The 15,177-nt window shown below is 33.7% G+C and overlaps 1 protein-coding gene across 1 annotated transcript; it reads left to right on the top strand.

Moving 5' to 3' along the window:
* The first annotated feature begins 11,372 nt into the window (after positions 1-11,372).
* Positions 11,373-14,608, top strand: LOC144574003 (monothiol glutaredoxin-S12, chloroplastic-like). The gene is made up of 3 exons (XM_078323810.1): positions 11,373-11,780; positions 13,234-13,644; positions 14,206-14,608. Exons 1-3 carry the CDS (start codon positions 11,388-11,390, stop codon positions 14,287-14,289), a joined length of 888 nt encoding a protein of 295 aa, XP_078179936.1. The 5' UTR covers positions 11,373-11,387; the 3' UTR covers positions 14,290-14,608.
* Positions 14,609-15,177: the final 569 nt, after the last annotated feature.

Genomic DNA, 15,177 nt, shown 5'->3' on the forward strand with positions numbered 1-15,177 from the left:
TTTATTACAAAAAATACTATGAGTTTTATTATATCAAAATTACTCTAAAAAAACATGCTGTTTAAATTTTTTATTATTATTATTGTTATATATAATTATTATCACTAACTAAATCATTGAATCTTGAGCTTTATCGAAATATTTTCTATTATAAGAACTCCTAATAACATTTCTTTTATCAAAATAATTTTATAAATATATGTTGATCTTATGCCATAGTATATAGATTGACCTGTTATATAGTGATTAGATTCTTAAAAGTCTTATATAGTATTGTATGTTATAATTAGTAACAAATCATTATACAATAACGGAACAAAAATTAAATGCTAGAGCGGACCTGAGTGGGAATATAGAGGATGGGTGTTGGATTGAAAAATGCATTAAAAAAAAATAATAATAATAATAAACGCTTAAAATAGTGGCGTGGAAGCGTGCAAACTGCTACGAGAGCTGAGAGTCGTGAGTCCTGAGCTGGATCAGCTGCTGCTCTACAGGATCCGCAGCTGTGCCAACCAACCCAAACAAGGTCCAGTCCAGGTCCAGGTCCAGCCCAAGAATAAATTTATTAATCCGCATTGAGTTCCTACATATTAAATCTCTCCCTATCTGGATTCCTTGCGGCAGAATGGTGGTATCGGAGATATGTCTTTTAACTGATAAGAACTTGAGATATATTATTGACCCGCTACATTATTCAGCATTCCATTATAAACACAAAGAAATGAGAGTTGTGTTGTCTCGTGGTGGATGCAATTGAAGGATGCTCCTCTGGCACCCGTACTGCCGTACTGGAGGAGAAATAAATAATTATAATTATAATTATAATGTCAAGTTTCCTAATAGGAATTAGGAAGGGAATGAGCCAAAGTATTCTGAATAGGTGGCGTGGGATTGTTTAACCACCTATCTCAATATCTCATCATGCTATATTGCTATTGGATCATGATTTCCATTGCCACTTGTTTCTTCTTACAATTTTATTACTGTACTCCATTACTTTATTCAATACTTTCACAACTTGCGATACTTCATTTATAAATTTATATGTGCTTAGCTTGCTTGCGAACAAACTAAACTAATCCTAATTAGACCAGTAATTATCATTTATTACCAACGTGAACCCTATGAATTACATATGAGATCTAGATAATTCAACACAATATAAGTTAAAGCATTATTTTTTATCTAATAAGTTAATGTGTTTAAATCCAATTCGATATTTTTCTGTTACTCCTTCTCTCACATCAATCTTGAATCCACCCCTAAAAATAGTGCTAACCCGAGTGGTATAAAAGTAGTACCAACTTATAATTATTCGAATTAGTAAAATTGTTATTTGCAATATATATTAAAAATAATAATGAAGAAAATGAATAAAACAATAATTAAACTAACATTATATTTTATTTAATACAAATTTAATCTGATATTATATTTGTTTAATACTAATTTAATGTTTAAACTAATATTATATTACATCAACGCTTAACATTTAAACTAATAATATATTACATTTAATATTTAAATTAATATTATATTGCATTTAACATTAAAATTAATATTTTATTTAATCTAATCTAATATTATATATATTTTATGCTAATTGAATATTTTATTTCATATTAATTTAATATTTAAACTAACTCTAATCGAGAGGAATTGAAAAAAGATGTACAAACTATTTTTTTATTAATATCACTTGTAACTATATATAATAGATCTATTCCTGAGATAACTCAATTTTCTAATTTGTGTTTGAATCCCCAAATGCACCCAAAATATATATATCAAATCATCAAAGTACTTTTTTTCCAGTAATTAGCTGACAAAAAACATGAATTTAAAATTTTATACTAATTGCATAAAGTGTTTATGTAAATTTTGTGTCTTACATATTCATACTTCCTATCTCTTAAAAGATTAAGGCACAGTGAAGCTAAGCACATTCTAATCAAGAGGGTTTAGGCCCGTGCAAGTTAAGTGTGTATTTATTACGTGTTCAGGTGAACAGATCCGGTATGTACTTTACTCTATCCTCTATGTACTGTTTAGTGCTGAGTTCTTGGTCCTTTCTCTCAATGAAATCCGGAGTATTTTTAGACCAATACGTCACTTTGGATGCCGTGCGGCCCTTCAGCTGGGCTTTTCTCGCACGCCGAGTTAGTCGGTTGAGTTTTGTACGTACAACTCAAACATGCCTAACTCGCAAGCTAATGAGGTGATTGGAGCCGCGAATGGGCACCTCGAACAGACCTAACTTGCGGGCTGGCGAGCCGACTGGAGCCATGTACGGCCAACTCCGACGGACCTGTTACTTGGGCTTGCTATTTGGACTTGATTCTTTGCTTGTGACGGTTTTACAAGACTTTTAGTGCATGGCCCTATTACGTATGATTATAAAGAGAGTCGATTATTATATTTCGCCTAATATAAAGACAGACATCTTTTTAAATTACACGTAATATGGAATATATACAGATGAGGGGTCAAGTCACAATAATTTTTGAGTTACAACAAGTTACAACAAGCATTTTCTACATTTTCAAAGTCCAAATCTTCGATCCAAATCATTAAATGTGATATCTACAATAAAATGTGCTTGGGACCAAATTTTACTTTTTTTGGAATTTGTTTACTATTTTAAAAGATGTGTACAAAAACTAGTCAAATTCATACCATTGAATTTTGTATCCATCTTAATAAATAGTAAAAAAATTTCAAAAAATGTAAAATTTGGTCTCCAAGCACATTTTATTGTAGAGATTACATCTAACGGTTTGGATCGGCGATTTGGATCGACGATTTGGACTTTGAAAATGTAGAAAATGCTTGTTGTAACTCAAAAATTTGTTGTAACTTGATCCCTCCTCATGTATATATCAGTGTTGTAAATAACGGTATGTAGTCGCCGGACGGACAGAGTACCGCCAAACGATTAATCTAGAATAATCGGGAATAATCGGAAATAATCGGCCAATTAGTTGAAAAAAATCACAACAATTTGGTCACCGCCAACGACTAATCGGCCTAAACAGACGTTTTTTTACAACACTGGTATATACAAACATTTTGAAAAGTGTATGCAAAGTGCACTTTGCTCGTGTCTGAATTTGCAAACAATTAGATATCTAAATGACAAAAAGACTTTTATAAATTAGGCCTATACCTGATTACAAAAAAGAGTTTCGATTCTTTAAAATACAAAAAAATATGCATTAATTCAAAATGTATTTATACTAATAATGCAATTACGTTCGATAAAAGTTTGCATATAATAATATTTGAAAGTGCTTGTATCGATAATTGAATTTACTCATGTCTGGATTTACAAAAAAAATAAGGAAAGTGTAGTTTTTTAATCAAATTTTTGCCCTGAAAGGTTATATATATTTTTAACTGGAATATTCTGTCTAATTACAAAAAATAGCAGGATTTTTTAAATAATAACGGAAGCAGGGTCTTCCAATTTGGTTTCAACTGTGTACTATTTCGCACTTAAAACTCATCCAGAAACTCGGTAGCTCAAGAGCATGATAGTTTTATTATAGTAATAATAATAATTTTAGTAGTAGTAAAGGATTCAATTGCATCAATTTATAGTGATACATCTTCACACTATATATTTGTAAGTTATTTTTCTGATTTTACAGTTCAAATAGTCAATTCGAACCATTCAAAATTATCTCTGTGCTTGAAAACAAAATTTTATATTTTTTGAAATTCTTTTAATATTTATTAAGATTTGTATAAAATTGTTGTTTTCAATTGGGTCATTGAAAAACAACAAATTTTAAAAAAATTTAAATAAATAGTAAACAATTCACAATAAATGTAAAATTTAGTCTCTGAACACATTTTAATATGGAAATCATGTAGAACGGTTCAGATAGACTGTTTGGATTTTAAAATCACAGAAAATGACTTATAAACATATGATGTCAAGATATGCCACTATAAAATAATGTAATTGGATCCCTCCTCGATAATAATATTGAAAGTAATTGCAATTTAAAAATTGAAATAGGTAATACTAATATAAACAATAATGATGATGATGATGATGATGATGATGTTAAATAATAATAATCAAGATAGTAGTAGTAATATTTATTATGAACATTGTTATTTCAATGTATTGATCAATTATGACAACTATAGAATAATAACATAATAAGAGGGAGGCCGGAATATTATACATAGTGCACATTGGCTCGTGCTATGAATCCGTATATATATTTTTAAAATTTAAACAATTGTTTCATATAACTCAATATGATAGCCATATAAAATATACGCAAATGAAAATTTTCACACTTTTTAGAATTACTAATTTTTTTGATAGGTAAAAAATCGTTCACACTTTTTAGAAATTGTTTTTAGTTGAAATAGCGTTTTATTTTGCTTTTCAGCTATTGCAGTGGTTTGCACTTTGAATCTCTAATGGAATGGGTACTTGTTCTGATTAGACAACTTGACGCATCTAGGTATCTTTGTACAGTATCTTCGTGTTTTTGTTTTTCAATATTTCAAGCAGTAAGTATATTCGAAAACATTGTGTTTATTTTATAGCTCACTTAATTCATCACTTGTCAAGACTTGCTTTTTTTCTTTCACTTCCATCGGAAATTTTATATTTAGTTGCAAGTTTTATTTTATAGTATAAGTATATATTTTTACGGACATAAGTAGAACTAAGAATATTTATATGGTTTTAATATTTGATAAATATATAATTATAATTATGTAATAAAAATTACAGTTATATCAAACGAGGTGCCGGTATGGGTGAAAATGAGCAAATATTATCCAATTAAATTCTGATTCATATTAAAAAATCAGTTATGGATATTCGATATATAAATATCATTGTACGCAGTCAGGTATTGCACTGGATCCGAATTAATTGTGGTACACACGTAGCGGGGATGTAGCGACTCGATGGGAAAAATACACACGTGTAAAGTTGGTGAATCCCTAGACAAATATTAAAATAAATTTTCTATACTGCCATTCAGGAGAGTAAAGTTGACGGTCCCGGTCCACTGCTGCACTGGCAGCACTGCATAAGAAATCAAATGAGAATGGAACCCAGAAATTCTGGACAGTAAATAAGTAAAGTTGAGGGGTATCCGGACAAATGTTCCCCTAGAACTCTGAACCGGATTGGGTGGCGTGAGAAGAGACTAGAGAGTAGAGAGAGAAACACGTACGGTCAAGGTGCTGTTGGGATACAGCTGTATACAGCCTGTGCTGTGCATATTCCGGATCTCAAACCATTTCAAATCCGCTCAAGAATCCCGATCTCTGCTCCGTTTTCTTGTGTTCTATTGTACAGCGGATCAATTATTCATAATAAATGAACCATTACTCTAATTTCCATATAATCGATAGTGCCGACGTCGTCGTTTTCACTTTTCAGCATATCGCCTAAGCATTCCATAATTCATAATTGCGATAACCACTAAAGTTCCACATCAATATCATACCAACTTTTTTTAGCAAGGTTGATCGGCATGGGTTATGGGTATAAGGGAGGAGAACGCTCGTTCTATGCTACATTGCTACGTAATGATTTCCAGACAAGTTTTTAAATTCTTATCTCATTGTTTACGGACACCACAATTATAAAATTAAAATATACTTGTGCTTATCCTGGACAGGACAATATGTGATATGTCATGTGTCGAAAATCGAAATAGATTTTTCAGAAATATGTAGGTAAAGTGAGTGAGTGAGTTGAAATTGTGCAATATCAATATGACAACGTCTTATCATATCCAAAAGTTGGTTGAAATTGTGATTGACCGAAATAGCAAAATAAAATGATACAACCTGTGAAACGCTGAATTTTAATATAAAATTAACATTAAATGTGTAACTAATGTTGGAGAATTATAAACGCTGATTTAAGTATGATTATTTTGAAATTTGAACTGGATTTAAGCAGGAATTAAAGAAGAAAAGTAAACAAGCATGGTGAAATGAAAGTGATGCCGTATCGTAGGTCTTTCTCAAGAGAATCGCATATTGGATGGATGCACACTGCACCACAACTTTAAACAGCTTGTATTTTAAATTGAGTCAAATTGGCAACTTGCTATGAGGAACAAAATACGCAATTATCATTCGGTACACGGCTAGTTTTAAAATTTTGAAAACGTCTGGTATTTACTTATAATAAATAAGAAAACAATTAATTATTAATACGGACAATAACCGTTATAATGGGTTTAAACAGTTGATAAGGATTGCAAACAACCTGACAACTTGTATCGCTTCTGGCGTCTTGGGTATATTATAGAATTTAGTTAATTAGTTGTTGCATTATAATCAGACCGCAGTGACGCTTATGAGCAATTATCATTTATTAATTAATGTGAAACAATTTGTTCGTTGCAGAAACAAATAATACAGAGTTGCAACTGTTATGCGATGCAAAATAGTTGCAATATTTTATTAATTAATAGTTTAATACTTGTATATATACTAATATACTATACACAACACAGGGATGCATTACTATAAGTTATTAGTTATGTACAGTCATACATATTATTATTGAGTTAGGCTAATATGACACTAGTGTTATATCAAACTAAATAACACCACATCTTAAATTCTTAGATCTGCTTTAAGATTCGTACTATCCGCTTTTACTGTTTAAACACTTCATTTTGTACGAATCTTAAAACAGATCTAAGGATTTAAGATGTGGTGTTATTTAGTTTGATATAACACTAGTGTCATATTAACCTATGTCACAACTCACAACATCAGTTGCAACTTGCAAATAAAATAACAGAACATCCGCTAAAAGCAGTGCACAATTCCGAGACAGCGACATCAGGATTTTGAAATTTTGAATCCTGCCAAAGCTGATACCCAAACAAAGAATTCGATAATCTATTTTTTTTTTTGTTTGAGAGAAACCCGCAGGTGTAATTCGATAATCAAGAAGCTAGCGTAGCGTACCGTGCTATCGGAATATCGGATTGAAAGCATGACAGCGTGACGCTGATCTGGAATAAAAGCTTTGGATTCCAACAGATAACAGACTGGAAAATAGCGAGAGCACAGGCAGCGCATTCCTCTGTTTACCAGTTTCGCCTAGTGGTTTGCAAACGGGTTACCCGTGACCCGTTCCGGGTAACCCGTTAGGGGTAACGGGTAGGGCGGGTAGACGGGTAGGATGGGTACGGGTACAACCCGCAACGGGTAGACGGGTAGTTTTCCCAAAACCTCTACCCTACCCGTTTATTACCCGTACCCGTTGCGGGTTGACGGGTATGGGTATCCCGGGTACGGGCGGGTTTTTTTTTTTTTTTCTTTTCTGTTTTTTCTGAATTTTTATGCTTTGAGATTCGTGCCAAGTTAAAGGACATATCCCGAAGTCCGTTTAGATATAGGAGTCCGTTTTGAGATTCATGCCAAATTAAAATTAACGACTCAGATCTCATTCTACTCAGTCAGGTATTGCACTGGATCTGAATTCTATAGGGGTCAATTTGAGATTCATGCCAAATTAAAATTGACGGCTCAGATCTCATTCTACTCAGTCAGGTATTGCACTGAATCTGAATTCTAAAAGTAGGCCGCCAAAAATATTTTGAAATTCAAATTTTGAAACGGGTCGGGTACGGGTAGGCGGGTAGACGGGTACGGGTAGGCGGGTCCGGGTAGACGGGTAAACGGGTACGGGTACAACGGGTTTTTTTTCAAATTGGGTTGTCCGGTCCGTTTATTACCCGTACCCGTCTACCCGTTTGTACCCGGGCAACGGGTACGGGTACCTCGGGTAACGGGTACGGACCGGGTAAAACGGGTTGAACCCCTAACGGGTTTAGCAAAACTCTAGTTTCGCCACGCACCTGGTTGACCGGCTGTCTGCTTCCTTTAAAAATTTAGATTGCATTTCCTTGCAATTCTTAAATGAAGTGGTCAGATTGAGTAGAATGGTAAGGGATTTCAGAGAAAGCGGATGCGGTGATCTTGATCTGACGATGAGCGTGCAATAGGCTGTCAGGATCAGTGTACCAGGTGGGTCCATGTGGCTCTGTCAGTACATGGTATTTCTGCTTCGGATCCCTTACGATGCCAGCAATTTTACCACTTTGCAGCTCATCATCCAGATGTTTTCAACTCAAAAAAAAAAAAAAAAAATATATATATATATATATAGAGTAAAGCTAGGGTGTGATGTGCTCACCAAGAGAGTTTGGTGAGCACAACTCCAAAAGTTCATTGGATCGACTTAAAACGTCGAATCCAAACCGTTGAAATCCATGTGTTTCATGAGTGATGCATGTGCATGCAAAATTTTGAAAGTTTTGAGTTTATTTGCTAAACGGTCAAGCGGTCAAAGAAATGAATATTTTATTAAGTTAATTTATAAGTTGTTTTATATATTCAATTTTTATTATTTCTTTGACCGTTTAGCAAATAAACTTGAAACTTTCAAAATTTTGCATGCACATGCATCACTCATGAAGCACATGAATTTCAACGGTTTCGATTCAGCGTTTAAAGTCGATCCAATGAACTTTTGGAGTTGTACTCACCAAACTCTCTTGGTGAGCACATCACACCCTAGCTCTACTATATATATATATATATATATAGAGTAGAACTAGGGTGTTCTTAAGCTCACCAAAGTGTTTGGTGAGCTTAACTCCAAAACCCGTCAAATCGGTTTCAAATGACGAATCTAAACCGTTGGAACCCGTCTATTTTACGTGTGATGTGTCTACATGTGAAATTTTTTAACTTTCGAATTAGTTTAGTATAAAATCAATTGGTCAAAATTAGAAGGTTAATAAATTAATTTTAGTGCATTCATTTTTTGAACATGTTTAAAATCTTTATTCCCAAACAAATTGAAATAGGCTAGAAATAAAACTCAACTAGAATCAACAACACATGGATTTCTCAGAAGATCATCCAATCTAGTACTATTTCTACCCAATTAGTAAGGATTTTATTTTCATAAGGACCTGTTCGGATGTAATCCCGAAAATACTGTTCACGTGGGAAAAAAAAATTCACTCAGACTGAATTTTTTTTTTCCCAAGTGAACAGTAAATTTTAGTTCAAACTTTTTCTATTCCCATTCCCACTGTGCAACCGAATAGGACCTAAAAAAACTATTTTTTTTACTACTGGCTCGTCAAACCTGTCATAAAACATCCTCCTCAAATTAATATTGTCTCAGCAAAACTATATTCTACAGTACCAAGTATACACAAAAAGTCAATAAGGTTACAATGGTCATTTACTTTCAGGTCCATATTTAATAGTTTTTTTTTATTTCAATTATTCTAATTGTCGGTTTAAACAAAATTTATCTATTCGCAATTCCACCATTCCGTCGCTTTCTCATGGGTTCTTATGAAAAAAAAATAAAATGTTTTGACTGTTCAGCTTGAAAAAGGAAATGAATAGAAGAAAGAAATTGTTTTGGAAACATACTTTTCCTGTACTCGTTTTCTCCCGTATGTTATTCTCACCATTTTTTAATCCAATTTAATTCTGCTAAGTTTATTTTCATTCTGAAAAGCTGTAGTTTTACCATTGATGGGCAATATGTCACCTTACCTTTTTTCTGTGCATTATGTTATGGTTGAGTCGGATAATTTGATATAAAATTATACATGTTGATATAATTATTCTTAAATTTGATATAATTTAAAAATAACTTGATAACTGATCAAATGTCAATGAAATTAAATTATTATTTTGTCAAATCATTCTACGAATAATCAATATTTTTTAAAATTGAATCACAATTGATCTACAACCTACATAAATTATGAAATAGAAATATCTACAATCACAAAGTATTACATGAAAAAGAGTTGGGCAAACAATAAATTGTGTGGTTTGGTGATAGTTTTATACCTTTTGAATGACAGTGACAAATAATTACTTTCTAAACTAAAAGATAATTACCTTTTGAATGACAGCTACTGATGCAAGCATAAATTTAAGCTCAGCTTCTTAATTAGATTCTCAACATATAGGACTAAACGAACCAGAATTGGTAGGATATATATATATATTTCATACGAGGTGGATGGACAGTATAATATTGTATGTTTTCTTTTAATTCCAGAAGAGAACAGATATTTATAAATACCTTCCCACCAAGACAATGCACGTCAAAATTACATAACAATCATAAAAGCAGCTAGAAAGGGACTTGAAAGCAATCAAGCAAGATTCTATAATAAGGAAATAAAATAAAATAAATCCCAACACAACCAATTCAGAGAGTATTTTTGCTGTATGGTCATTGCCGGATTATTATTGTTTTTTTCTTTTCGTCAACAGGAGGCAGCTGGTTATGAGGCACGCAACAAGCATAAATAATTAATACAGCGCTTCATCTTTTCTTTACAGAATATTCAATAATTGAATAAGAATATTAAAACAACTGGCTTGTTCAGAATTTTGAAATATTTGACCGGTCAGGTCTGGAACCGGAATTTTAAACCACAACTGATTGAGTCAATTCTATCTCTGTGGTTTATTACGTTCTGATTTTTGAGAATCAGGTTTTAATTTTCAATGCCTACTTAATTTATTATGATCCATGCTACCACAGTTCAACACTCGACGAACTTAACACTTTAACCTGATAAATTTAAGCACATGAACTGAATTTCAAACCGTCATTTAACCTGATAAATTTTTATTCAAGTATAATCTGAATCTGAATGGATATAAAATCAATACAAGTATGATCCATCCACTAGTTCACATCTCACACAAAAAACCAGACGGTTCGGTTCGGTTAATTATACAGATCAAATTTGCGAAGATGGTACTTTAACTGGACCTACTGGGCAACGCAGAAGCTAATACAAATCCAAAACCCAATTTGGGCTAAATTAGGCCCAATTAGTATCCCTCTAGATGAATTAGCCCGCCCATCTCTTGCTTTCTCAAGTTTCACATTTCCAACAAAGCAACAACAATAAAAAAGAGAATGATTCATGTTCTTGTTCGAAACGTTAGTATAATATAGATCCAAACCGTTTGTTTGTTTGTTTGTAATGCCTCTTCAACAAAGCAGTTTGACGAAGAGATGGGACGGTAACACCCGACTTCACCTGTTCTCCACCAACACGGATACCACCCGACTTCTCTCAATGATTGGAAATTGCATCTTATTGCACCTCCAAACTGGTACTGGAGAGAGAAAGGATGATAAGTTGAGATAACTCAGAGTCAGAGTAGTTACTGTCAATTGGGAGTAAGTTTCTCAAGGCCCGACAGGACAGGATAGAGAATCAGGCCCAAAAAGACTATTGGATCCAATTTTGGCCCAATCAACGGCATCTCTCCTTTTCATTTCAAGCAGAGAGAGAGAGAGAGGAAGCACGGCCATGGCAGCTCCAGCTCAAATCTCTTGCTTCGACCCATTCATGTCCCCAGCTCTCACCTCTCGAAAACCCAACATCACTTTCTCTCTCTTTTCAACTTCTTTCACATCTCTTTCTCTCTCCCAATCCAAAACCCAAACCCGAACCCAAACCCAAACCCAGCGCTCCTCCAGACATCGCGTACACGCCTCCATTAGAAAGCTCTCTGAGGTGGAGTCTATACCAATCCCTCGAGATCCAGAACAACAACTGGATGAGAGGATTCCAGTCGGAGCTGGGGTTTATGGTGTGTACGATTCGAATGGAAGGCTCCATTACATCGGTACCTCTAAATGTATCTCCAATAGTATTAAAAAACACAGGCGATTGATCCCTGGGATGTGCTACTCCGTCAAGGTACCTCACTTATACTATTTTCATTTTTTTTTTCTGGGGATTAAATTGCACTTTTGATTCAAACAATACTGGTTTAATTTTGTCCTACAAAGGAAGGACGCCAGAGTGGTAGAAATAGGGGTGTCCAAACTGTCTGTTCGGTTAAAACCGAATTAAAATTTTCAAAACAAAATTTTATTCGGTTTTCAAAAAATCTAACTGAACCAACAGAATTAAATTTGCCAACTGAATAACAACCAAACCAAAAAAACCGGAGTGTATTTCGGTTTGTTTGGCTGAACCAAAATAATAGAGATTAAATTCTAAAGGTCAAAATTCAATACATACATAAATACATTTAATAGTCGTAGAAATAAATATCAAACTATATATAAGTCGAACCGAATTAGAGTGATTAAATTAAACCAAATATAAAAATTGAAGCAATTAAAAATTCAACCAAGCCGAACCATTTAAACCGAAAAATAGAATGTACTATATTTCATCTTTCGTCAACTGTGATAATTCTGGGCTTACTCTGGTAGTAATAAATAAAATGTAGTATTTACCAAATACAAAACCCCTAGTTAATTTTAAAATCTCACTTAAACCCAGGCTTTTATTTTCTTTGCAAAGATTTCACTTTTCTAATAAGTAGTGGTCCATTCTTTTATCACTTGTGGGTTTTTTGTATTATTTTGAGAAGATAATCTTATCTTGTAAAACATTTAAAATACCATACCAGTATACTGTTTGTTATTGAAAAATATTGGCGGTGAAAGATCTGTTTTATTACAGGGGCATGGAACGTAAGGGGTACCAGTTAAGACAAATAGTGGTCACATTTCAGTTTATTTTATCTATTTTTATTGTAAACTACCCTAACAGAGGCACTTTTCTGGCATGCTGTTGGTACCAGTCTTTTACCGTACCTGTGACATTTCCTTGTTGCTTAATTGTTATCTGTTACCAGTATTAACATAGCCGGTACTAATTTCATCAACTGTTAAGTAGCAGTATGATTTTTTGACCTTTTAACCCCAACCAACACCCCCCCCCCCCGAGATTAATATTAGTCCCTCTGTACATGCCCTGAGACAAATATGAAAAAGAGAGGAATACAAAAACAAAAATCCTTATTGCTATATTTTTACCTTTTTTTTTTTACTAACTTAAAATTAATAGGATTTAACTTTGCTGACAATGGGGATATGCGTCTTATTAGTAACTTTGCTACCATAAATTTATAAAACTAGATATAATTAATAATTAGAAAATAACTGCTGATTTAACTTTGCTGACAATGGGGATATGCGTCTTATTAGTAACTTTGCTACCATAAATTTATAAAACTAGATATAATTAATAATTAGAAAATAACTGCAAAGGGTACAAGATGATGTGTGCTGGCAGCAATCTGATCGATAAAAGTGGAATGTCGCTTATAATTTAAAAAAAAAGTTTACACATGCAGGTGGGTCCCACAGGCAAAGGCAAGCCTGAAAGAGATGCCCTCCGGAACGCATTTAATGCGTGGATGGGGGAGCACATGTCGTCGACGGGTGGTCGAATTCCTCCGGGCAATGAATCCAAGAGTCACATTTGGTCACCCCCGCCAAGGACTTTACTCCTGGAATCAGAGCACCTGGGCTTGACCGAATCATTGGACCAGCTGCTCAAGAAGCACCACATGGTTGTTTTTATTCATGGCCCACCTCGGAAGGTAATGAAAGAACAGGACTTTGAGTATGGTGCCTCCACCCTTACTTTGGGTCTCTTGGTATCGCACGGGTTTGATTTTGTGACAATTGATTTGGTCGAAGAATGCCACTCGGGTCTTGAAAAGTGCTTGCTTGATCATTCTGGCTCTGATACATGCCCACAGGTTGTTTAATTTAATTTAATTAGTTAGTTCGTTGAGTGAGGCTATAGTACTATGCATATTATGGATCAACCCGTACTACAGATCATATATCTATTTTCAAAGTTCAAACACTCGATCCGAACTGTTAAATATAATCTCCATATAAACATGTACTTTGAGACCAAATTTTACATTTTTTTAGAATTTTTTTACTATTTGTTTTAGATAGGTAAAAAATCACTTGATCTAAAAATTATGGACCATCCGAAAGTGGTTGTTTTCTACCTATTAAAAAAGATAGTAGAAAGCTTCTAAAAAATATATAAGATTTGGTCTCCAACTACATTTTCATATGAAGATAATGTCTAGCGGTTTGGATCGACTGTTTGAACTCTGAAAATAGAGATATGGATCCATTATGTGGGTTGATCCATAATATGCATATCACCATAGCCTCACTCCAGTTTGTTTATGTAGTTATTATTATTTTCTTTTTTGTTCCTTTATCCAGAGAAAAATTGGCTTCCAAGCCATCTGTTTCCACTGAGTAGAAAAATATTTTTACAGAATATTTTCACACAGGTTTTTGTCGGAGGAAAGTTTGTCGGAGGAGAGGAGACAATATGGAAATTGGCCGAGAGGGGAAAGCTACACACTCTTTGTTGAGGTTCAAGTTAAATGATTAAGTGCTTCAAAGCTAAATTTCATTCATCTTTTTTTTTTGCCATATGCCCACATCCCTTGGTTGAATTATTGATTTGATCACTACTTTGGATGTCAAATTAGATGTGGGAACTGATATGAAACATAACCTTTAAGTGTCCTTTTGGGTATTTCCTTTAAAAAATAAAAATTGTAGCTGGTTACATTCAACCGATTTAGAAACTTAATCCATGATTTTGAACTCAATATTTTAATATTTACTTTTGTAAAGAAGAAAGCAATTGGTGCTGTAATTTTTCTATTTTTTATTTTTGCCTTTTCATTTTGTTTGTTGGTAGCAAATAATTTGAGAGGTTTAAGCAAGGAAGCAAGTGTTTTGGAACTTAAAAGCCTAATTTGCGTAGACAATTGTAACCCTTTCAAGGGCCCATGTGCCTATATGATGCTCTATCAGGATTCTGGTAAATATTAGAAAATTGGAAGCAGAATTGCTTGCTGCGACCTATATGCTGGGTAATTAGCCTTATTACTTGTAACAGGGTAAAGATTTTGACAGAGCAGTTTTTTAATTCATACAACACACGGACAATAGAGTCAAACCAGCGCTGCATATGACTCGTGTGCTGCATGAATCAAACACTGCTCCGTCAAAATGTTTGCCCCTAGTAAGTAGTAACACCTCCTACGGGCTTGAAAATAGCCCAATTCTGGTTATATGTAAATCAGTTACTTGGGAATTTCAAACAAAAATTGGGTAATTCTTTATGCCTATATAATACTACTTTATCAGGATTCTGGTAAAAGTTAAAAATTTGAAACATAATTGCATGATGCGAGCTAAATGTTGGCTAATTAGCATTTATTGCTAGTAACACCTCCTACTGGCTAGAA

Source organism: Carex rostrata, chromosome 22, assembly GCF_964058835.1.
Source record: "Carex rostrata chromosome 22, lpCarRost1.2, whole genome shotgun sequence".
NCBI lineage: Eukaryota > Viridiplantae > Streptophyta > Magnoliopsida > Poales > Cyperaceae > Carex > Carex rostrata.

Coding starts and splice junctions, on each gene's coding strand:
- LOC144574003 (XM_078323810.1), top strand. CDS start 11,388: ATGGCAGCTCCAGCTCAAATCTCTTGCTTCGACCCATTCATGTCCCCA. Junction 11,781..13,233: donor GGATGTGCTACTCCGTCAAG/GTACCTCACTTA, acceptor TTACACATGCAG/GTGGGTCCCACAGGCAAAGG. Junction 13,645..14,205: donor GCTCTGATACATGCCCACAG/GTTGTTTAATTT, acceptor ATTTTCACACAG/GTTTTTGTCGGAGGAAAGTT.